At 41.2% G+C, this 25599-nt stretch overlaps 1 protein-coding gene across 1 annotated transcript in view; it reads right to left on the bottom strand.

Moving 5' to 3' along the window:
• Positions 1-1571: 1571 nt before the first annotated feature.
• The window catches only part of mst1rb (macrophage stimulating 1 receptor b), a 289557-nt gene continuing 265529 nt past the window's right edge, over positions 1572-25599 (bottom strand). Inside the window, exons 19-21 of the mRNA XM_063067700.1 lie at positions 23817-23982; positions 18928-19064; positions 1572-15774 (exon numbers count right to left, since the gene is read on the bottom strand). Of these exons, the coding sequence (XP_062923770.1) occupies positions 15567-15774; positions 18928-19064; positions 23817-23982 (511 nt within the window). The 3' untranslated portion in view covers positions 1572-15566. The remainder of the gene's footprint in view (positions 15775-18927; positions 19065-23816; positions 23983-25599) is intronic.

Here is a 25599-nt window from a genome sequence, read left to right as displayed (position 1 = left end):
TACCACTATCCTGTTGAGGTGCCCACCAGTGTGAGACTGAGGATCGATTGAGAAGAATTGATCTGTGATTATTAGAGCATGAAAGAGCGACCGTGTGGAGTCTACCAGTGTGTCTAACCTTTGCCTGGGTTGGTAGATTATCACTTGAAGACGGTGCTCTTAAGTTGGTCAAGTTTGGCTAACTTGAAAGTTTCCAAAGACAATGGAAGAATCGATGGTATCGGCTTACTCGGACAACCACAACACCTCTCTCTCTCCATCACTACTTAACTCAATACCACGAACTGAACTGATTTCATTTACCCATTATTGTAAGACAGTATCCATTTACCCCCTAGGCTTGAAGAAGCTTGGTTTTTATATTTCCACACTTATAAATGCATGAACTTTGCTAACCTGTTTGATTTTTCTGAATTTATATCACTGTATTGCATAGTTACTAATAAACGAGCATAAGTTAACAGCAATACCAGACTCCAAGGTGTTTTCCATTTCTGCTGGTTCTTTAACCTGTCACGGGGTACGTAACACATCAGAATTAAGGAAGAAATGTGAGCCAAGGGACCCATCACAAACACAAGAATATCTGCAGATGCTGGAAACTCAGATGAAAGGTCTCAACCTGAAACATCAACTGTTCACTCTTTTCCGTAGATGCTGCCTGACCTGCTGAGTTCCTCCAACACTTTGTGTGTGTTGCTAAGGACTCATGCTTGATCCTGATCTTGAGCAGAGTTTGCACATTCTCACTGCCTTCCTCTGGGTGCTCCACTTTCCTCTCACATCCTAAAGATATTGAGCGGCATGGTAATTAACTAACTGCATAAGTGGAGGCTGCAGTAGGAGAATTGAAGGGATGGGATGTACTAGGGCTGAGAGGGGATAAGTATGATCAGTGTAAGTTGGTGTCTATTGACCAATACGGACACTGGGCTGAAGAACCTGCTTCCATGCTGTGTGACAAGGCATATTCAAGGTAATTTTGTATTTGGATCCAGGTTCACAGCAAAGACTAAAGTAGGAGAAAAAATTAACATAAAATCCTACAAAAAGTAGTGGATACCACCCAATCTATCACAGGTAAATCCCTCCCCAACACTAAGCACATCTAGACAGAGTGTTGTTGCAGGAAAGCAACATCCAGCATCAAGGACCCTCCACCATCAGGAGACTTTGTTCCCTTCTCACTTCTGCCATCAAGAAGGTGGTACAGGAGATTCAGGACTCACACCACCAGGTTCAGGAACAGAGCCTCAACCATCGGGCTCTTGAACCAAAGGGGATAACTTCACATATTCCATCACTGAACCTATGTTTGTTGTTCACAAACCTATGGACTCACTTTTAATCTCATCTCATTAATTTTCATCTCACGTTCTCAATATTTATTGCTTGCTTGTTAGTTTGTTTGAGTGTTTGTGTTTGTAAGACTATGTATTTTTGTTCTTTGTTGTCTCTTGCACATTGGTTGGTTGTCCATTCTGTTGGGTGCGGACTTTCATTGATTCTATTGTCTTTCATGTATTTGTGAATGTGCACAAGAAAATTAATCTCAGGGTTGTACATGGTGATATATATATGTTTTGAAAATAAATTTACTTTGAACATTGTACTCATAACCATGTCTCTTACTTTGAACATACGAAGTCTGAAACAAAATTCACAGAACATCAACTCAAAAATCAGCAGCTTTAATATCAAACAACTCATTTTATTCATGAAAATATATACATAACTTAAAAAAAATCATGCAATCACATTGATGAGAATCAGTGCACTGCCACACAGTGGTACACCTCTGTATGTATTGTACACGTCATCACAAATACCCCTGTGTCTAAGGTTAAGAATTAAAGCAAATTTATTTCACCAACACCAGCATTTTTATTTTGTAACTCAAACGTTTAACATAACTTTATCAAAAAAACAGTATCCTATTTGACATTTTCTATTCTGTCAGACCTGCCTATGTTAGTTTGAACAGGGCTCCGTTGGAAATCATTGTTCCTTTATTAGAATACAGCTTACACTTTATGGGTATTATAGTCACCTAAAGGTTCTTAGAGTGAAGCAGGTCTAATCTTAGACCTTGATTTCTAGATGAGTAAATATTCACAATGCTTTTCCCCTTCATTCATTATTCTAGGCTTATCTGAAATGCAGAAATCATTTTCACCTCAATCAGTAGCCCTGGAAAAGATCTCTGCCTGCATAAATTCATACTCTAAAAAGGATGTTCTTGCTGCCTATTCAGATTTATACTTCTACTGTTGTATACAGAGCCCTTCATTCCAGATACAGTATTGGGATTTAATTTCGATATAAAAGAAATGGAAATATCTTCAAATACTGCAGAGAAACATGCACAATGCTGGAAGAACTCAATAGGTTAGACAGCATCTATAGAATGGAATAAACAGTCAAAGTTTCTGGCTGAAATCCTTCACCAGCCCTGATGAAGGGTACCCCAGATGTTTCCAAGCCCCAGTGGGCTTTGCTGGAGACTGGGTGTCAAATTTGTTCAATGCCTTACTAATGCCAAGTCCAGTCTACTTTTGGATCAGACTGTTTAATTCTTAGATTATCTGCTTGTATTTCATGTAGTTCTTTTATGCACAATAACAGTTTAATATACTTCTGGTGATGAAAAACTTGACAAAAGAACGAGGTTTCAGAAAAATATCTAGGAGCAAGGTGCAGTGGAGGAGGGATGCTCAGTCAGAGGAAGGGTTTCCAGGCATTAGGACCTTGGATTGACAAAGACATGGTCACCAACAAGGAAATCAAAGCACCATAAGAAGCCCCAATTGAAGGGGCACGTTGATTTTGTAAAGTCACAGGGCAAAAGGAGGTTAACTCACTTTCAGGAGACACAAGAGATGTTGGCATCTGGAGCTACAAACAGCCTTTTGGAAGAACCCAATAGGTGGGGCAGCATCAGTGTGACGACTCAGGTCCTGATGCAGGGTTTTGACCTGAAACACGGACAATTCATCCATCACCCCCACCTTCCTACCCCTACAGGGGCTACTCAACCAACTGAATTCCTCCAGCAGATTGTTTGTTGCTTAACTCACATCTGTTCTCTTTCACCTATCACTCCTGTGCTTGCTAACCAAGAAAATTCTCAATTTTAACATTTTCATGTTTACTTTCATTAACTCGCCCAGAGGATCTACAGTCATAGAGCACCACAACTCAGAAAAAAGGCCTTTTGGCCTATCTAGTCCAGGCCAAACTATTATTCTGCCTAGTCCCATTGAAACATCTGGACCATAATCCTCCATATCCCTTGCATCCATTTACTTACCTAGATTTCTCTTAAAGTTAATATCAACTCCACTTCTACCACTTCTGCTGACAGCTCGTTCAACACCTGCACCACCCTCTGAGTGAAGAAGATCCCCCTCAGGTTCCCTTTAAATATTTCACCTTTCACCCTTAACCTATGACCTCTAGCTGAAGTTTCACCCAATCTCAGTACAAAGAGCCTGCCTGCATTAACCCTATCTATATGTCTCATAATTTTGTATGCCTGTATCTGTGTGAATTTAAGTTTGATCACTTTGGGAAAGCCACATTGAACACTGATAATTAGATATCAGGCAGTGGAAGGATAAATGCTCTACTACACCATTTAAAAAGATACATTAAACAATTGGCAACTTAAAAAATGCCAAAAGAACCACCACCAAATTTTAACTCTGTAAAATAATTTAAAATATCAGCAGTTCCTTAAAGCCAAATCCTTGAAATGTGGGAGGAAAATCCTTGAATGTCCAGACCCTCAAGAACCTCAGCAAAAATCCTTGTCTGGGAACTGCTTTCACCAAACACCCAACACAAATCTAAAGAAACTCACTGACTACACAATGCAGTCTCTTCTGATGCAAATATTTTGATGCTATTTCAATAAAGGCTTTACCACAGGAATTATTTTCAAATTGTACCATGACATCCATAATTGCTACAGTTATTCTTGCTAAAATCCCAGCATTGTCTTAAAAGCATGAACTTCTAAAAAAACATCCATCTACCTTGAGAAGCCTTGCCAGATAAAAGCTCGAGCAGCATAATATGTCTCGATCCTAATCAGGGGATCCTTCTCATACCAACATCACCTAGGAAAGTGGCCCAGAGTTTTAGTGGCCTACTAGCAGCACTGACATACCTTGTCTATGCTTAGTCCGGCCAGAGGCAAGATCACCCTTTTTGGGGCAAATATTTGTCCTTCAAAGCAAGACATTCAATAAAATCAGATTATATACCTTTTGCCAAATTCCTCAGGCTTGTGGCACTTTTAAAATCCTTCCCAGTGCAGCAGATCAGCACAAGTAACAAATTCCCTGTTTTTCCCATCACTAATATTCCTACCAAAACCCTCTCCAGCTCCATCAACATCCAAATCTTCATTAACTAAATCTCTCTCCATGCAATTTAGATTCTTTATCCTCTAAACAGATATGGGCGCCATTCAACAAGGGGCCATCACAAACCAGAAAAAATTCCTTAACCTTCCTACTTAGTGCAAGGAGATGCGGACCTCCAAGTTAGACAACCAAGATCCTCATCCCCCACCCGTCTAATATTGATGCCATTATTGATACAGCTAGGGAGGTTTTAAAACGTAACAGAATTCCTAATATCATCCAATGTGACTAAAGTATTTCAAAGCTTCTTTCTTAATGATGAAGCAAACTCGATAGGCCAAATGGCCTAATTCTGCTCCATATCTTAAGGTCTTAAAATTAATGGGTAATAAAAATGAGGTATTGTAAAAACTCTGAATATTTCTAGCTCCTGCATGATGTTCAGTCTTTTCAAAAATTCAGGGAACAGCTATTTGACTTACCTATTCAATCATCACCCATGCAGCCTACGGACAGTTCGATATGGGATCCGAGATATTTCTCAAATGAGCTCCAGCAACGAAATCCAATCCTAAATGTTGATTGGCCATTTTTTTTTTATTATGTTTGCTCAGATTGGTATCAAGACCCAAGGTCTCAAGAGCAGTGGTTCCATGATTTTAAGAGTTTTATACATATCCTTGCGAAAAAAATAATCACAAGACTCATGAAAACCAGGGCAGTATGAGGCACTCTACCGACTATCCAAATATCTCTGCAACCCTCACTATCCCATGAATATAATTAAATGTCAACAATGGTATTACATACAAATCAGGTTATGCTTCTTCACTCCTCTCCTTATTGTGATAGGTCTATTTTTGCTCTGATAAATTTAATCCTGATGATGGGATTAGAATATTAGGTCAATAAGATGTCTACGCATATCCATTAGACCAAAAGCATTTGTAATAACCTAATAAACTCTCAGAATCAAATACCTTGGCACGGTTGAGAAAAGACATAGCATTAACTTTTATATTTCTCTTGGCCCTGGGTAAATAACTTTATAAAAATTACAATACTTTGTACGTAACTGAGAGTCACCACTGAAAATCCTTTCTGTTCGCTGTTCTGTTTCTGATGATGACTGCATCTGCCAATCCTCCAACTAAAACATCTGTAAACAGCTTGAGCAATGGTAATCGGCCTCAAGATACTGATTCAGTTGTAACATTATTGGGTTGTCTGACTTAGGAATAAGCACAGTTTGGTTGTTTTAATGTTATATGGTGTTTCCACCAAGAGGAATAGAACTGTCCTAAATTTTGATGTCAATTTACCTGACATCATCAGTTCGGCAGCAGTATCTCTTCTAAAATCATTATGTGCCTCCCTTGATAATCTCAACCGGTCATGTCAATTAAATTTTAATTGTTAGCCTGAAACAAGTCTGGGTTAAAGTTTCCTACGTTACCTGTCACTAATAGAGATTAAAATGAACATCAGTAGCTAATAATCAGATCACATTAATAGAGCCATCCATTAGAGGTCTTAACAGTGTTCTTCGATTTTCCCTAAACACTCTCACATATTTGCCATTCCTTTTCTGTTTCACTGGAGTAAACTGTCCTAACTTCTTCAGGCCTCTTCTGCTTGTGATTGTTGCTCACCACACCAGCGTCCTTGGAATAGCAAATAGCATAGCTTGTAGCCAGCATCATTCTCATTACACAGAACGTCCACCATTATAAAGCTACAGTACTGTGGAAAAGCTTTAGGGGTGTATATATATATATACAAGTCTGTTGTCACCAGTACAATCTTCTATGTGGTGGTGTGCTGACTAGAAAGGCTGGCTCTGATGTAGGTGTCAAACTGGACACACTGGAAGCTGTGGTAGAACAAAGGAAGCTATGGAAAATTCTGGCAATCCTGGACAATGTTTCTCACCCTTTGCATACCACTTTGGTTGAACAGAGGAGTACTTTCAGTAATAGACTAAGACAACTGTGCTCCTCCAAAGAGTGCTACATGAGGTCATTCTTACCCTTGGCTATTAGGCTCTATAATGAGTCAACCTATAGCCAAGGAAGTGATGACCCTCTTCTGTTAGACTGTTAGAGGTGACATTTTTTATTCTTTCTAACTTTTCTTCCAACATTTTTAAATCTGTGCACTTGTAATGCTACTATGACACTTTATTGATCCCAAAGGAAATTACAGTATCTATCAATCTATCTATAGCTAGGGTGCCTAAGACTTTTGCACAGTATTGTAGTAATTTTATGTATTGCACTGTACTGCTGCCACAAAAAATAAATAAATTTCATAACATATGTGAGTGGTGATAAACCTGATTCAGATATGGGTCTCTATTGTGAACTGAGCAGGAGGGGAATGGGAAGGGAGCAGGAAGAGGGGAATCATGGTTGGGAAAAGCGAATGGGGGAGGGGAGAGAGCAGGAAGCAGAGAGACAATTTGTAATGATGAATAAACCAATTGTTTGGAAATCAAATGACTTTGCCCAGTGTCTCAGGGCTGGGTGTATCTGAACTCACAGCACCCCCTCCCCACCCCTGGTGCTCCTCTGCCACCTGTCCTACACCCCTCCCACAATGCTCCACTGTTGCCAAATGTAAAAACCCGCTTCTCCACTCCACAACAATAAATATAGTACTGTGTAAAGGTCTTAGGAATATACATAGAGCTAGGGTGCCCAAGACCTTTGCACAGTACTGTATGCTACAAAAATTCTTCTATCTATAATGCTACTCAAACTAGATCTAGTACCATCTGCTGAAAACAGACGTTGATGCTAGTATTGTCTATCGTCTACAAGGATTCTATCTGAACTCAGCACTATACACCATGAACGTCTGTAGCCAAGGTGACTATATCTCTTCTTCCCTACCAAAAATTTCTTCCAAAACTCCCAAAGTGGATTTCTCTTCAAGCCTACCACTGTGCCAAGCTTGTTGAAGACCTGTTTATTTGTTTTCAACTTGAGTTCAGTGAGAATCAAAATATTTAATGATTTTTTTTTTGCTGACAATGGACTTAATAGCTCTGGTTTTAATTCAAATGGACTGGATCCTACCCTTATCGTTGGCTGCTAAGGCTTCCCCACAGGAAGCTTTATACAAAACCCTTTCAGAATTATGAAGCACGAGGTGGCAGTGTTACTTGTGCTGTTCGAACCTGACTGTAGAAGGAAATTCCACCCACACTCATAATGGAATGACATAGTTGTCTCTGGATCAGAGTTGCTCCAAACCTCACTAATTCTATAAATGTTGCACTTGGCACAAGCCCAACAAAATGCAGGATATATGTCAGCTCTTCCACAGTCAGCATATTACGTTATTATGGCCTGTGACAGAATGGCTCCTCTGATCCCAGTGTCCCCCAACCCCTTTCATACTGAACATGCCTTTCAAACCATCCCTTCCAGTCTCTACAGTCTCCCTCCACCTCACAATTCTCTGACTTACACACACATCCCACCTTCTTATTCTGGCATCTGACCACTTCTCTTTGCAGTCCCATTGAAGGGTCTGGGCCTGAAACATTGACTCTTTAGTCCTCTCCATAGATGCCATCGGACCTGCTGAATTTCTCCTGCATTTTGTATGTTTCCAGCAAAAATCCCAACATCTTCAGAAATGAGTTTGTCTAACTCTGAATGATCTGATTCTGGAACAGCATTTTCCAATTTCATCATTCTTCCAGTGCCAACCACCCCTGAAGCCACCAGAGCTACATCTCCTTGCCTCGCTCTCTTCCTTGAATATTGTTTCCAGTATCCAAGCTTGCCTTTGCCCATCCTATGGTTCCGAATAAAATGTTGTATATATTGTCTTAGGACATTCTGCTGTAAAACACAAAAGTGAATGCTATTTATAGAGATGGGAAACTTTATGTGAAACAACTATGGGTTGCTGAGGCAACTGCACGTTATGTTGGGTAAAGCTACTGCCACAGGCATTGCAGCAGACCAACATGAGCTGCAGAATAACAACAGGGGCCTACAGGGTAACATGGTACTAATCATCTGGACTGCCTGATTCACATGTAGACCAAACAGACAATGCATACTTTAACAAGCAAGGTGGTAAAACAAAGGAAGGCTTATTCATTACTTTGTCTGGGAAAATTATGTTTGGAATGACCCATCAAGATGGGGCAGTCACTTGAAAGTGAGGTATGCGGGAATTGCAAAATCTCTGTGACACTCTATCTTGGAGGCTTGTGGAGACTATTTCATGGGGGGGGGTCGAAATTAAAGAGGAGTTAGATATATTTTTGAAAGTTGAGGGAATTGAGGGTCATGGAGACTTAGCAAAGGAGGCATAGAACATAAAACAGTACAGTACTGGCCCTTTGCTGACCTTCTAACCTGCTCTACGATCAATCTAATCCTTCCTTCCAACATTGTCCTTCATACTTCCATCATCCATTTTTCTATCATTATTTTCAGAAGGCATTTGATAACATGCCGCACATGAGGCCGCTTAACAAGCTAAAATCCCATGGTGTTACTGGCATGGATAGAAGAATGGATGACAGGTAGGAAGCAGTGACTGGGAATAAAGGGTGCCTTTTCTAGTAGGCTGCCAGTGACTAGTAGTGTTCTTCAGGGGTTAGTATTAGGATTGCTACTTTTCACTTCGTTTGCCAATGACCGATAGCAGAATTGATAGCTATGTGGCAAAGCTTGTGGAGGATATGAAGATAGGTGGAGGGGCAGCTAGTGCTGAGGAAGCAATGCGGAAATTATTTCCCATGGTAGGGGAATCCAGAACAAAAGGGCACGAATTCAGGATTGAATAGCGTCCATTTAAAACAGAGATGTGGGGAAATTACTTTAGTCAGAGGGTGGTAAATCTGTGGAATTTGTTGCCATGAGCGGCTGTGGAGGCCAAGTCATTGGGTGCATTTAAGGCAGAGATAGATAGGTTCTTGATTAGCCAGGGCATCAATGGGTATAGGGAAAACACAGAGGAATGGGGATGACTGGAAGAATTGGATCAGCCCATGATTGAATGGCAGAGCAGGCTCGATGGGCGCTGCTCCTATATCTTATGGTCTTACGATTGCAGCAAATTGGAAGAATGGGCAAAAAAGTGGCAGATGGAATACAGTGTCAGGAAATGTATGATAAGGAACAATCGTGCAGACTATTATCTAAATAGGGAGAAGGTTCAAACATTAGAGGTGCTGAGAGACTTAGGAATTCTCGTGCAAGACTCCCAGAAGGTTAATTTACTGGTTGAGTCTGTGGTAAGGAAGGCAAATGTAATGCTGGCATTTATTTCAAGGGGAATAGAATATAAAAACAAGGAGATAATGCTGAAGCTTTATAAGACACTAGTCAGGCCACACTTGGGAGTACTGTCAACAGTTTTGGGCCCCTTATCTCAGAAAGGATATATTGTCATTGGAGTTTTAGGAGGATAATTCCAGGAATGAAGGGGCTAACATATGAGGAGCATTTGACAGCCTTGGGTCTGTACTCACTGGCATTTAGAAGAGTGTGGGGGGATCTCATTGAAACCTACCAAATGTTGAAACAACTAGATAAAATGGATGCGGAGAGGATGTTTCCTGTGGTGGGGGTATCCAGAACTAGAACGCACACAGCCTTAAAAATTAGGGAGTGACCTTTCAGAACAGAAATAAGGAAGAATTTTTTTTTAGCTAGAGTGGTGAATCTGTGGAATGCTCTGCCACAAACTGTGGCGGAGGCCAAGTCTACAGGTATATTTAAAGCAGAAGTTGATAGATTCCTGTTTGGTTGGGGCATCAAGGGATATGGTGGGTGGGCAGGTATTTGGGGTTGAATAGGATCTGGGATCAGCCATTATGGAATGGCGGGGCAGACTCGATGGGCTGAATAGCCTAATTCTGCTCCTATGTCCTATGGTCCAAAAGAAGCCTGCAGCAGATCATCCATGATGATGTTGAATGGTGGGGCAGGCTTAAGGCCTAAACTCTCTCTTTTCTTATGTTCTTATATTCAAAGACAAGGCAGATTAGATAAGAATCATAGTGTTGTACAGCATAGTAAAAGAGGTCTTTTGGCCGACAAGTATCCATGCAAACCAAGATATATATTTAACCTAATCCCATTTCCTAACACATGGCTGATATTCTCCTAAACTCTTGTCATCCGCATACTTTAGAATGTATCTAATGTACCTTCCTCAACCACTTCCTCGTGCAGTTAGTTCCATATATCTACCAGCTGCTGTGTAATTAAAGCTGCTTTTTAGGTTCTCGAAAACTATGTCCTGTACTCATGCAGACACAGGAAGAATATACAAGCTCCTTACAGATGATGTCGGAATTGAACTCTGAACTCCGCTCAGAGCATGGTTCTAACCACTACATACCGTGGCACCCTAAATAGGTTTTTAGAATCATATGTTTCAAAGTGTCTACTACTTTAATCAGTTTTAAACCCAGATTTGTATACACACTGAAAGTAAATTCCTCATTTGTCTTGGCAGGACTTGTACTCACGTCATTGTATGAACAGGCCAGACTCATGCTGCTGGTCCAATCACCTCACAACAATGCTGCCACAAACATATTAAAGTGCTATTCTCCACATATTAATCTGATGTGTTTCCTATATCTATCCCTTTTTCCTTTAATAATCTCTCAAGTGAATGATTCAGCTGTTCTCTACTCTGTATTCTATTGAGAACCAAACCGGCAAGTCCACGAAAACAGATAATAGTGGTATTTCACATTTCCTTCTGACAGAAAGGGAGAGCATGGGCTTGTTCAAGTATGCCAGTTGTCAGAGCATTTTCAGCCTTTCCCCTTCCACCTGCCTGTCACCTTATCTGCTACCTGTTGAGGCAGAGAGAGGGGGAAAATGTGGGCGTATTATCAACACCTTCACAACTTCAGTACCTCAACACCCAGTGTTATCAAAATAACCCTGAACCAACAGTGGTGAATTTGGAATCAGATTTTGAAACTTAGGAAGAGATTCAGTGCTCTAGTATGTTTCAAAACTCTTTAATTTTCTTCACAGGTCACAGTCTTGGCTGCAAAATCTGGTTTCAGCCACACTCTGCAGAGACTGGCTCAGGAATCACATTATTACCATTTGATCCAAACTTGTACTTGCCCTTCATAAAAGGCAAACATTGCGACAGCTATTTGAGGTCATGGAATATTTGTTCCTGCCAACATGATTTCATAAACATTCAGTTTAGAATCTAACAAAGACTGGCACAGGAAATTGTTACTTAACTTTGAAATTATTCAAAATACTTTTTGGATGCATAATATTTAGGATCCAAAAAAAAAGGTATTTTTCAGTAGAATCCAAGTGCCTTAAATGCAGTCTCTACATAAAACCATGTCTAATATCCACTACCTTAAACCGAATTGCAGGCTTAGTTAATTTAGCTTAGTTTCTCTCTGTTAAACAGCTGATAAAGAATTTTGATACAAGTTCATTAAACGTTCAAGTAGACCAATTTAAAAATTATTATAATTTAAAAATACAAAAAATATACAAAAATAAATGCTGCATTACAACAGCCTGTACATATTTTACTAGAAATTTATACTATTTGTACACCTTGATTACTAGATTACTAATTCTATAGCTAAAGATAGGTTTAATTCCAAATATAATTCTCTTCTACATTTACAACCTGAACAGCTTAAATTACTTCTCATTCACTCTTAACTTTGTACTTCCGCAACCCATGAAAAACATTTTAAAAAATTACTTCTTCTCTTATCTATTTCTAACACCGAGTGCAGATCATTATCCAGTTTGGTCTGCAGAGAGCAGCACGTCTTTGAAATAACAACCTGGGGTTCAGTGTATCCTTTTAGATTGATTTACTAAAGGCAGTCTAATGGGCTTGATTAGCAAATCAACACTTCACAAATATCCAAAACAAAATTCAGAATATCTCTGAGAGGGATTGAATCACAATGAGATTTTCTTTGTTTGTTTATTAAATGAGAACATAAATCCTGGCACAAAAATACAGTGGATTCCAGTCAATTGGGCCATTGGTTAATCGGGACAGCCACTTATTTGGGACAACTCCTAAAGAACAAAAATTAAGAAAATAGCTAAGATTTCCTTTTTTATTTTGAGCTGTATGGGATAGAAGAATGCTACTGAACAGTTTGTAACTAGTGTCTCAGTCATCTGCGCTGTTAGACACAAAACTGTGCTTAGAGCAAACAGATTTTAAGCAGTGTTTGTTGAGTGTGTTTGTGTATTGGTCCTGATGTGTCCCAATTAAGCAGAATCCACTGTATACCTATTGAAAAATGTGGGAAAGAGTAACAAAATTAACTCCCCTCAGAAAGGTTAATCCAGTTCTGCTGCTGTGGCCCATCCACTTCAAGGATCAACATGTTGTGCATTCAGAGATGTTCTTCTGCACACCACTGTCATATTACATGATTATTTCAGATACCTTTGCCTTCATGTCAGTTTGAACCAGTCAGACCATTCTCCTCTGACCTCTCATGAACAAGCCATTTTCACTCACAGAACTACCCCTCACTGGATGTTTTTTTCATGGACCTCACATGGATCAGCCATGATGAATGGCTACAGCAGCAGAAGACCACACCAGGTCCACTCCTGTACCTGATAAACGGCCAGTGAGTGAATGTTCGAAGATCATTTACAGACCACCCTGTCACAAATCTGTAGGCACATACCTGTCAGAATGAGGGTGATAGGTTTCTTTCCCTAATGGACATGATATGGATTTGTACAATTATCCCAATTTTACTGTAAATACTTTTGACTCTAGTTATTTACTTACTGAGCCTGGGACGCCAGGATTCACTGTTGAACACTCCGGAGGTTTGTGGGCCTATCGGCGAAACACTGAGGAAAGAGGGCACCCGCTTGATAACCCAGAAGATGCCACCACTCACTTGGCCACCCCACAGAGTCCAGGCAGCATGTCTCAGGAGTGCCAGTCAGGGATACTAACATCTAGCCCTACATAACATACCAACATGATGGGCTGCGATCCACTGAAATAGCATCTGTTATACCCCCATCCCAGATAAAATGAGAAACAGGTTTAAATACAGATATTCAGAAACATGTTTTCACGCAGTGATCAAGAGAGATAGGGTTGTTGAAACCAGAAGCAGAATGGGAGTACCACACAGAATAGCCATGAAGGATTGAATTATTATTTTGCAGCCATATCTTTCAGAAGGTCTGTGTTCAGACTGAGGAACTGATTGGTGGGCTAACAAGTTGCATCTTAGCAGTTACTTTGATTGCCCCAGCAGGAGGGCAGATGGTCAACAGGAGATGTCAGGAATCTGTAGGAATATGTTTAGAAATTAAGCTCCACAGACAATGCATGTATTTGTGTCTTTAAAATAAAATTTTAAAAATCACCTGCTTTCAATTAAGAATAACAGGTTGTATGTTCACAGATTCTGGTCTCAGCTGTGTCCCAGGTTGATACCCAAGACCATGAAAATAGATAGAAGTGGTATTTCCCATCTCCTGATGACATAAAGCAATATGCACTCGCTTGTTCGTCTGCCTACTCTCAGAGTACTTGAACCCCTCCACTTATTTCTCTATAATCTATCAGACACACCTATTAACACCCACTTTATCTCCTCTTTGTTGAGATAGAGAGAAAAAAATAACATTAGGGTATATTATCACCATCTCCACAACATTTGTACCTCAAAAGCTGGCTGAATCAAAATGGCCTCGAGCCGACAGTTGTGAATTTGCAGGTTTATTCTAGTGGGGAATAGCTGCATTATAAACCTTAAGCAGAACGAGCTATCCTCTGTGTACGTTGAGCTTCAGGAGGGGTGCACATGGAGTTCCAGGAGCAGGGGCACCTCCCCTTCTGCCAAATTAACCCTCGTGATCAATGTGGAGACAGATATGCAGGGTGCTGCTAATGACTCCAAACCTACACTGATGCCTTGGATGCTCATAAAGGGGAACAGGTGAGATTCATGCCTCGTGTGAGTGAGTGAAAGAGCAGGGGGAATTTAGCTACGGTTAAATCTTCCGTCACAAGCAGAAGGAAAAGACTATGGTGTCAAATAGCATAATGCAGCATTTTTACCACTTCAGTTTGAAGTACAATGGTGGCTGGATGCAGCATGTCCAGCATTAATTTCCTGCACTTCATTATGCTTGAGAAGATGACTATGAACCATTGTGTTCCTTCTGATGAAATAATTCCAGGCAGGCAACGGAGAGTGGCCCCACGATTCAGACCCAGAGGTGGTATTGCATTCCAAAATCAGGATAGTGAGCGTGACTTAGAAGGGAACGAGCATGCAGTGGTATCTCTTTGCTTTATCCTTCCAGGTTTCGGGGCTGTTACCACAGTTGCTTTGGTGAGGAACTGCAGTGTATCCAATCACTCTAGCCAAACAGGAGGACACATTACCTGCAAAACCTACAGATTTCTTTGTTATACCTTATTAATAAGTAGCTTATTAGGCACGTCAGAATAGGGAAGTCCCTTGTGGCTCATTGCGGAAACAGAAGTATAATGTTGTTTACCTTGACGCATCTTAACTGTGAAATGCTCCACTGAGAGAGCAGTGCCTAGTGGAGGTTTCATTGCTTGTTGCATTTGCTTAATGGTTAATAAAATACAGTCACTGGAAATTAATGAGGGGGCAAAGTGAACAAAAACCTCACTTTTTTGTTTACAGCACTCTGTGTTTGCAGAATGGCCTTTAATCAATGGCTCCATTTATTTTGGGCAGAAACTCCACAGCTGACTGGAGATGTCATTGCTCCATTCCTCACCTGTCTTATCAATAGGCCTTTAGTGTCTTTCATCCCTGAGGCAAGTATCTCCAGTCACTGGATCTCACTCTTGCTCAAGAGTTCTTGACAATATTGTGTTGTGCAGCCAAAACCTGTTGCCGTTCCCCTTTAATATAACAATTCAGAATCCATAACTGACTGCATCTCCACTGGCCATTGTTTGGTTCTGAGTAGGCTGGGGTGGCGACAGCATTTAGCAGAGGAAGGAAAGAAGTAAGCCTGAGTTGTAAGACCATAAGACATTGGAGCAGAGTAAATCCATTCAGCCCATTACATCTGCTCTGCCATTCCATCTTGTACCTTAGTTTAAAAAAAAGCAGTACCCTCAGAAATTCAAGTCATATGTTCAAAACAGATTTCCCGTAAGTGCAGCACAACGTAATCATTCTGAATCCATGTCCAGTTCATCATCAGTAGTGTCCACTGCAGGGTAAGGCTGGTTGTTCTGCAAGTTCACATAATTTACTTGTAAGTTGATATAGTGTTCTCCTTTCAATTTGGACTGAACTGATTCAATTTCACAGATGAGTTCAGTAAATACCGGCCGCAGTTCAGGCTTTGGATCCCAGCAGCGCAGCATGATATCAAACCTGTACAAGACAAAGTCCTATTAAAGTTTGAAAATAGGCTCGCAGCTTGTTATGCTTCTGACTCATCCAAATAGCAGCATGTATTATGGGTCAAAACATGGAGGCGCCTTCACATACTCCCACAACACCTGATGACCATGTGATTTCAGTCTCTGAGGCCAACATGAGAACATCCTTCATGAGGGTGAAACCGTGGAAATCATCCTGGCCGAGTACTAAAGATCTGTGCTGATCAACTGACTGAAGTGTTCACTAATGTCATTAATCCCTCGTTTCGGCAGTCTGAGGTACCAACTTGCTTCAAGCAGGCTTCAATTTACTTTGAATTTTGAACTTTGAACTTCCAGCAAGCCAGCCCATTTCTTTGCTCATTAATCTTTCCATTCCTGCTTCCACTCCCCAAACCCTGCACTGAAGCTCACAGAATTAGATGCAAGAATTTCTGCACTATATCTATAAACATTAACTCTGCCATGCATGGTCCCAAACACTGAACTGTTCCCATGACCTATGGACTCACTTTCAAGGACTCTTCATCGCACATTCTCAATATTTATTGTTCATTTATCTCATTTTTTTGCCTTATATGTGCACAATTTGTCTATTGCACGTTGGTTGTTTGTCTGTCCTGTTGTGTGCGGTCTTTCATTGATTCTATTGCATTGCTTGTATTTACTATGAATGCCCATAAGAAAACGAATCCCAATGTTGTATATGGTGACATATTCAGTAATAAATTTTACTTTGAAATTTTCACTTTGGAATTTACTTTCTGAAATGGTGGATTTGTATGTAAAGATCCAATGACCTACAGGACTAGAAGATAGAATTATGGACTGGCACAGACCTGATGGGCTGACTGCCTTCTGTGTCATAAAGCTTTGCCGTGATTCTGACTCGCTTCTATCATGCTACATTCACCGATCCATCGTCATATCTGTACACCCACAAGACACTGCAGGGTAGAGGCCGGAGGCAATCTGGCCTGGGGTTGCAACACTCTGTGTGCAACAACAGGTGGGGGTGGGGGGGGGGTTGGAAGGAAGGAAAGGGGCTTGTTTTGCTGTTGTTTATAGAAACATAGAAACACAACCCAGGCCCTTCGGCCCACAATGCTGTGCTGAACATGTACTTACTTTAGAAATTATCTAGGGTTATCCATAGCCCTCCATTTTTCTAATATATATATAAAAACTGATTTTAAAAATTACTTTAAGATATTGAGACGAGTATGTTTATAAAATTTCTCAAGTATCTTATGAGTATATTACTAGTAAATCACTGCACCCGCTCTAATACCTCCTCATTATAGGAAGGATGTGGAGGCTTTAGAGAGGCTGCAGAGAAGATTTGCTGGATTAGAGAGCATGTCTTCTGTGGAGATGTTGATTTATTCAGTTTTGCTGTGAGAATTGTGAGCGTGCTCACCAGAACACAATATATCAGAATGTGTGGCGACACTTGTGGGCTACCCCAGCACATATTTGTTGCTCTGGATTTCCAACATCTGCAGAGTGTCTTGTGTTCATCTTTAGTTTGTGTTGATGCAAATAATGTATTCCACTGTGTGTCTTAATCTCCAAGTGATAACTAAATAAATCTGAATCAAACCGAACCAAAGACAAAAGGCTTAGGAATGCAAAAAAACAAGAGACAAACTTAAATGGCATGCTAGTAACCAATATTAATATACATTCGCTGGGCTAGAAAGTTTATAACAATTACAGGAGAGTGCTTAATGCAAAAGGACTAACTTTGGAAGGAGGATGCATTTGTTACGGAGGAAATGTAGCAGGAATTTATCAGATTTGTAACTGCAATAGCATGTGTGAAATGGTGTAGGTTATGTCTCTGTAAGGAAAGACTGGACACACTTGGATTGTTTATTTCTGGAGGGTGAGAGATGACGTAATTCAAGATTGTTTAATGTCATTTCTGTACCCAAGTACAAGGAGAATGAAATAATTGTTACTCATAATCCATTGAGCACAAAAAAAACCGCAAAAAATAAAGAACACAACAATATTAATAAAAACAATAAATACAGGAGATAGCTTATGTACATAGATTGATCGTATGTCCTTAATGTGATGCCAGGCTATACATAAGGTGATTGACGGCAACTAATAAAGTAGTGATGGAGTTAGTGGGTGGATGTGTTGATCAGCCTTGCTGTCTGGATAAAGTAACTGATTGTGAGTCTGGTAGTCCTGGAGACAAACGGTCTAAGAGTAGGGTGTGAAGATCCTTCATAGTGCTACTGGCCCTTTCACAGCACCTTTCTGTACGCATGTCCTCGACGGTGGTAAGGTTAAAGGCAGTGATACGTTGGACAGTTTTGACTACACGTTGTAGAGCATTCCTGTCTGCTGCAGTGCAGTTAAATTTTTAAAAATTATAAAATTATATGGTAGTCAGTCAGAGTCTACTTTTCCAAACTGGACATGTCAAACACATGAGGGCACACGTTTAATGTGAGGCGGACAGAGTTTAAAGGAGATTTATGCAGCAAGATTTTTTTTTAACTCAGAGAATAGTAGTTGCCTGTGGTGGAAGCAGGTACAATAGGCACATAACCAGTAGGGAAAGGAGGGATATAAACCATGTGTAAACAGATGTGCATCATGGTCAGCACAGTCATGGTGGGCTGAAGGGCATGTTCTTGTGCTGTACTATTCCATGGTCTACTTTCTGAAACAGATAAAGATTTGAACAGTGTCAATGCAGGGAAATGGTCATCTTGGCTCTAAATACAAGAACCAAGGCTGAAAATCTTAAGGGGCAGGTCATCACCCTCTTCATCTTAGAAGACTGCAGATGTTCTGTCATTAATTGCATTTAAAACATAGATAGATAGATTACAGTGCATTCAAGGCATTGAGAGACAGGGTGATAAGAGTACGAAAATAGTATTGCGATCACCCTTGAACCTAGTTGGCTCAAAGGCAGAAATTACCTATTTTTCTCCTATTTCTTTTGCACTATTGTTCAAATTTCAATGTTCAAAGTAAATTTATTATGAAAGTACATTCACTATATGTCACCATATACAACCCTGCGATTCATTTTGACACACAGCCATTTGCAGAGGAGATGACATCTACCTTCAACATTAAGAAACAGCAAAGACAGACCATATATGAAAGCACTCACAGCTCATCTGGGCAGTATTCTGGCTGAGGTAACCTTCGCCCCTTTAGCAGGTATCTTGTGATGTCGTACGGGTCGACCTCTGGGTAGGGTGGTGCTCCTCGAGTCAGTAGTTCCCAAAGCAAGACTCCGAAAGACCACTGAAAGTAACAACAGGGACAGATATCAACACAACCCCAAAGCAAACAGAGCTGAAAGAGTGGAGATCAGGTAGCTTGCCGAATATGACCCACTGCCCTGACACTCCACCCACCTGCCTGCACCTTGTTGGATCCAGAAGGCTTGAACGTGTGAGTGTGAGTAAGCTGCCAATAGAAGTTCTAGACAAGGGTTCAATAGTAACATTTAAGAGAAGTTGATATAGACACATGGTTGAAAGGGTATGGTCTGGATGCAGGTAGATGGGACTAGGCAGATTGGGCAGGCATGGACTAGATGGGCTAAATGGCTTGATTCTATGCTGCAGTGGTCTATGGCTCTCTGGCTGAAAGAGCAACTCCTTCATGCCTAAGAGGTGCTTGAGGAGGGGGTATGGGCTCCGAGAAGTTACTCATCTCAGGAAATGTATCTCCAGAGTCTTTCCAAATCGATAACCTGAGCCTTTGACAGCTCATTGGTTGTCAAAGACTAAAATGTATGTAAATGCGTCACTTAAAAGCAGCTGAGATTTGTGTAATTATGCCAATGTTTAAAAGACATTTCAATAAAAATGGTTTAAAACATAGAAAACCTACAGCACATTATAGGCCCTTTGGCCCACAAAACTGAGCCTAACATGTCCTGCCTTAGAAATTACCTAGGGTTACCCACAGCCCTCTATTTTTGTAAGCTCCAGGCACTTATCCAGGAGTCTCTTAAAAGACTCTATTGCATCCATCTCCTCCACTGTTGCCAGCAGCCCATTCCATGCACTCACCACTCTCTGCATAAAAAACTTATCCTTGACATCTCCTCTGTACCTACTTCTAAGCACCTCAAAACTGTGCCCTCTTGTGCTAGCCATTTCGGTCCTGTGAAAAAGCCTCTGACTATCCACACGATCAATGCCTCTCATCATCTTATACACCTCTATCAGATCACCACTCATCCTCCGTCGCTCCAAGGAGAAAAGGCCAAGTTCACTCAACCTATTCTCATAAGGCATGCTCCCCAATCCAGGCAACATCCTTGTAAATCTCCTCTGCACCCTTTCTATGGTTTCCACATCCTTCCTGTAGTGAGGCGACCAGAACTGAGCACAGTACTCCAAGTGGGGTCTGACCAGGGTCATATATAGCTGCAACATTACCTCTCAGCTTCTAAACTCAATCCCATGATTAATGAAGGTAATTTCATCATATGCCTTCTGAACCACAGAGTCAACCTGTACAGCAGCTTTGTGTCCTATGGACTTGGACCCCAAGATCCCTCTGATCCTCCATGCTGCCAAGAGTCTGCCATCATATTTGACCTACCAAAATGAACCACCTCATGCTTATCTGTATTGAACTCCATCTGCCACTTCTCAGCCCAGCTTTGCATCCTATCAATGTCCCATTGTACCCTCTCACAGCCCTCCACACTATCCACAACACCTCCAACCTTTGTGTCATCAGCAAATTTACTAACCCATCCTTCCATTTCCTCATCCAGGTCATTTATAAAAGTCATGAAGAACAGGGGTCCCAGAACAGATGCCTGAGGCACCCCACTGGTCACTGACCTCCATGCAGAATATGACCCGTCTACAACCACTCTTTGCCTTCTGTGGGCAAGCTAATTCTGGATCCACAAAGCAATGTCCCCTTGGATCCAATGCCTCCCTACTTTCTCAATAAGCCTTGCATGGGGTACCTTATGAAATGACTTGCTGAAATCCATATACACTTCATCTACTGCTCTACCTTCATCAATGTGTTTAGTCACATCCTCAAAAAATTCAGTCAGGCTCGTAAGGCACAAACTGCCTTTGACAAAGCCATGCTGACTATTCTGAATCATATTATGCCTCTCCAAGTGTTCATAAATCCTGCCTCTCAGGATCTTCTCCATCAACTTACCAACCACTGAAGTAAGACTCACTGGTCTATAATTTCCTGGGCTATCTCTACTCCCTTTCTTGAATAAGGGAACAACATCCGCAACCCGTCAATCCTCCACAACCTATCCAGTCCCCGTTGATGATGCAAAGATCATTGCCAGAGGCTCAGCAATCACCTGTCTCGCCTCCCACTGCAGCCTAGGGTACATCTCATCCAGTCCCGGTAACTTATCCAACTTGATGCTTTCCAAAAGCTCCAGCACATCCTCTTCCTTAATATCCACATGCTCAAGCTTTTCAGTCATCCCTACAATTGCCAAGATCCTTTTCTGTGATGAATACTGAAGCAAACTATTCATTAACTACCTCTGCTATCTCCTCCGGTTCCATACACACTTTATCACTGTCACGCTTAATTGGTCCTATTCTCTCACGTCTTATCCTCTTACTCTTCACATACCTGTAGAATACCTTGGCGTTTTCCTTAATCCTGTCCACCAAGACCTTCTCATGGTTCCTTCTGGCTCTCTTAATTTCATTCTTAAGATCCTTCCTGCTGGCCTTATAATCTTTTAAATCTCTATCATTACCTAGTTTTTTTTGAACCTTTCGTAAACTCTCTTTTCTTCTTGACTAGATTTACAACAGCCCTTGTACACCACGGTTCCTGTACCCTACCATCCCTTCCCTATCTCATTGGAACGTACCTATACAGAACTTCACGCAAATATCCCCTGAACATTTGCCACATTTCTTCTATATATTTTCCTGAGAAAATCTGTTTCTAGTTTATGCTTCCAAGTTCCTGCCTGATAGCCTCATATTTCCCCGTACTCCAATTAAACGCTTTCCTAACTTGTCTGTTCCTATCCCTCTCCAAAGCTATAGTAAAGGATTATGATCACTATCTGTAAAATGTTCTCCCACTGTGAGATCTGATACCTGACCAGGTTCATTTCCTAATACCAGATCAAGTACAGCCTCTCCTCTTGTAGGCTTTTCTACATATTGTGTCAAGAAACCTTCCAGGGACTTGCCAATCAATATTTGGGAAATTAAAATCTCCCACCACAACAACTGTTATTATTACACCTTTCCAGAATCTGTCGCCCTATCTGTTCCTCGATGTTCCTGTTACTATTAGGTGGTCTATAAAAAAAACACCCAGTAGAGTTATTGACCCCATCCTGTTCTTAACTTCCACCCATAGAAACTCCAGTAGGCAATCCCTCCAAACTGGGGCTCTGAACCTTTTTTATGCCATGGGCCCCTAACATTAATGGAAGGGCCTGTGGACCCCAAGTTTAGAACCCCTGGTTTAGAGGGGTAAGAGGCAAATGCCGGCAGATAGGACCATTTCAGATGAATCTCTTGGTTGTCATGAACAAGTTTGGCCAGAAGGCCTGTGTTTGTGATGTATGACCCTAAAGTTACACACAGGCCTGGCGGCCTAACTTGTTCATGTTAACCAAGGTGCCTATCTAAACTGGACCAATTTGCTAGCATTTGACTCATAATGAAAAGCTTAAATAATTAATGTAATTAAACCAACATAAGTTAGTAAAAGAAAAAAATTGGAATAAAATGAAATAATTGATCCTCAATCTTGAATGTCTTCTAATTTAAATGAAGTTGGTAGGCCAAAGTCAAAACTCTCTGGTATAAAGTAAGGGAGTGTTTCACAGCCACAATCACTGGAAAGAGGTCAGACAGGAGAACTCAGATGAATGGGCATTTGATGTCCGGCTTGTCTCAGAGTTCTGCACAGGAAGCCCAAAACAAACTGGGCACAAAGCAACCAACAGCTCACATTTGCCTGGGCACCAAGTGGCCAACAGATCACAGTCCCCTGGGCACAAAGCGACCAACAGCTCACAGACCCCTCGGCACCAAGTGACCAACAGCTCACAGTTCACTGTGGAACGATTGGCTATTAGTCAGCTCAGCTCAGCCTTTTATAAACAAGCCACTGATCTTTGCCATTCCTCATTATCTGCAAATTTAAAGCATATTTTTGGGCACTACGGTCGCATAATGGTTAGCACAATGCTATTACAGCTCCATGCATCACAGTTCAGAATTCAATCCCGGTGTCTCTCTATAAGGAGTCTGTATGTCCTTTCCATGGAACGCGTGGGTTTTCTCCGGATGCTTCACTTTCTTCCCACAGTCCAGTTGGACTGTCAGTAGGTTAACTGGTCATTGTAAATTGTCCTGTGATTAGGTTAGGCTTAACAGGGGGTTGTTGGGGTGGGAGTGATTCTGGGTGGTGCAGCTTGAAGGGCCAGAAGGGCCTATTCCACAATGCATCTCCAGGTAAGTAAATATTTATTCGTTTAATTTTATCTGTGGCATGTTTGTTAATTAGCATGCAAATTGAAATCCTGTGATTGGCACTTCTATAATTACTTGATTTAAAATTAAGTTAATGATTGACTTGAAATGGCTCAGTGCAGGATTTTACACAGGAATGTTTACACACACACAAAGACAAAGAATTTAGTGCAAGGTAGTAGAAGGGAACACAAATATAACTGAAGAGCAACACACACAAAATGCTGGAGGAACTCAGCAGGACAGGCAGCATCTATGGAGAAGAATAGAGTTGACATTTCGGGCTGAGACCCTTCATGAGGAATGGAAAGGAAGGGGAAGAAGCCAGAATATGAAGTGGGGGGGTGAGGGGAAGGACTGGAAGTAGGATTGAGAACAAAACTGAGAGCTGCAGAGACGGACTGCACACTCCCATCACATTACCAACAGACCAGCCAGGACAGACCTCAAGGATATTAATGAGATAAAAGGTAATCTATGCAACGTAGAATGACCCCCAAAATCTGACAGATGCACTAATGACCATGGGCAGACTTACCACATCAGACTTGCTTGTGAATTTTTGGGTCTGTAGACTCTCCAGTGACATCCACTTAACTGGTAACTTGGCCTTTCGATGGTTCTGAATGCTGTAATATTCTTTATCCAGAACATCACGTGCCATCCCAAAATCAGCCACCTTCACTACATATGCCTCATCCAGCCTAGAACAGCCAATGGAACATAAGTCAATGATGTGGAGCTGCTGGTGCCCCAAACTATAAGTAGCCCTGAGAAATTCCAATAACGTCCCTTTGCAAAGAAATTGACCAACCTTGCATTGGGTGAGATGAGAAAGCATAATTTATAGCTGATTTGAGGAAAGTTTAGTGGGGATGTCAGAGGTAGGTATCTATCCACAGAAAGTGGTAGGTGCATGGCAGGCTCAATACAGATGACACTCTTAACCTTCACATGGGGGAAAAGTAAAATGGTCTGTGTAAGAATGAAGCATTAGTTTGTTCTTGGAGTAGGTTGAAAAGTCAGCACAACATTGTGGGCTGAAAGGCCTGTACTGTGCTGTACTGTTCTATATTCTGATGGTTCCAGCAATCAGAGGCATTGAGGTAGTGTTGTCTAAGTCTTCCAAAGGCCATGAAGTGAATTCATTGACATGGCCTCAGTTTCCACAAACCTGTTACCACTTGTGATCTGCTCCACCTGGTGTTGAAAACACAGAACTTACAATATAGAACAGGACAGGCCCTTCAGCCTACAATGTTTTACAAAACCAATTAAATTAGTAATCAAATGGCCAACTAAACTAATCCCTTCTGCCTACACAATGTCCAGACCCTTCCATTTTCCCCAAATTCATGTGCCAATCTAAATATCTCAAAAAAATTCCCTGATGTATCTGCCTCTTCCACCACCCCAAGCAGTGCATTCCAGGCATCCTATGCAAAAACTTGCCCCTCCCACCTCCAATGCATGCCCTCTGCTATTAGACATTTCAATCCTGGAAAAAAGATACCGTCTGTCTACTCTGTTTATGTCTCTCATAATCTTATAAACCTCTATCAGATCTCCCCTCCGCCTCCACTGCTACAGAGAAAACAACCCAAGTTAGTCCAATCTTTCATTATAGCACGTGCCCTACAGTCCAAGCAGCATCTTGGTAAAACTCTTCTGATCCTTCCCTACAGTGTGGCGACCCCAGCTGTATGCAATGCTCCAGATGGGACCTAACTAGAGTTTTATAAAGCTACAACTTAACTTCCTGATTTTTGAACTCATTGCCTCAACTAATAAAGGCAAGCATGCATGTGCCTTACTGCACTGGACCGAAAGAAGCTGCAGTGGGTTGCAAATCTAGTCAGCTCCATCTTGGGAGCTAGCCTACAAAGTACCCAGGACATCTTCAGGAAGCGGTGTCTCAGAAAGGCAGTGTCCATTATTAAAGACCTCCAGTACCCAGGGCATGCCCTTTTCTCACTGTTACCATCAGACAGGAGATACAGAAGCCTGAAGGCACACACTCAGCGATTCAGAAACAGCTTCATCCCCTCTGCCATCCGATTCTTAAATGGACTTTGAAGCTCTGGACACTACCTCACTTTTTTTAATATACAGTATTTTTGTTTTTGCACATTTTTTTTAAATAATCTATTCAATGTATGTACTTGATTTACTTGTTTATTATGTTTTATTTTATTTATTATTTTTTTCTCTGTGCTCGATTATGTATTGCATTGAACTGCTGCTGCTGCTAAGTTAACAAGTGTCACATCACATGCCGGTGATAATAAACCTGATTCTGACTCTGACTCTGACCTGTGTTA

Source organism: Mobula hypostoma, chromosome 15 (assembly GCF_963921235.1).
Source record: "Mobula hypostoma chromosome 15, sMobHyp1.1, whole genome shotgun sequence".
NCBI classification, from domain to species: domain Eukaryota; kingdom Metazoa; phylum Chordata; class Chondrichthyes; order Myliobatiformes; family Myliobatidae; genus Mobula; species Mobula hypostoma.
Note: the sequence above shows the minus strand (reverse complement) of the source record. Positions and strands in the feature narration are given on the sequence as shown.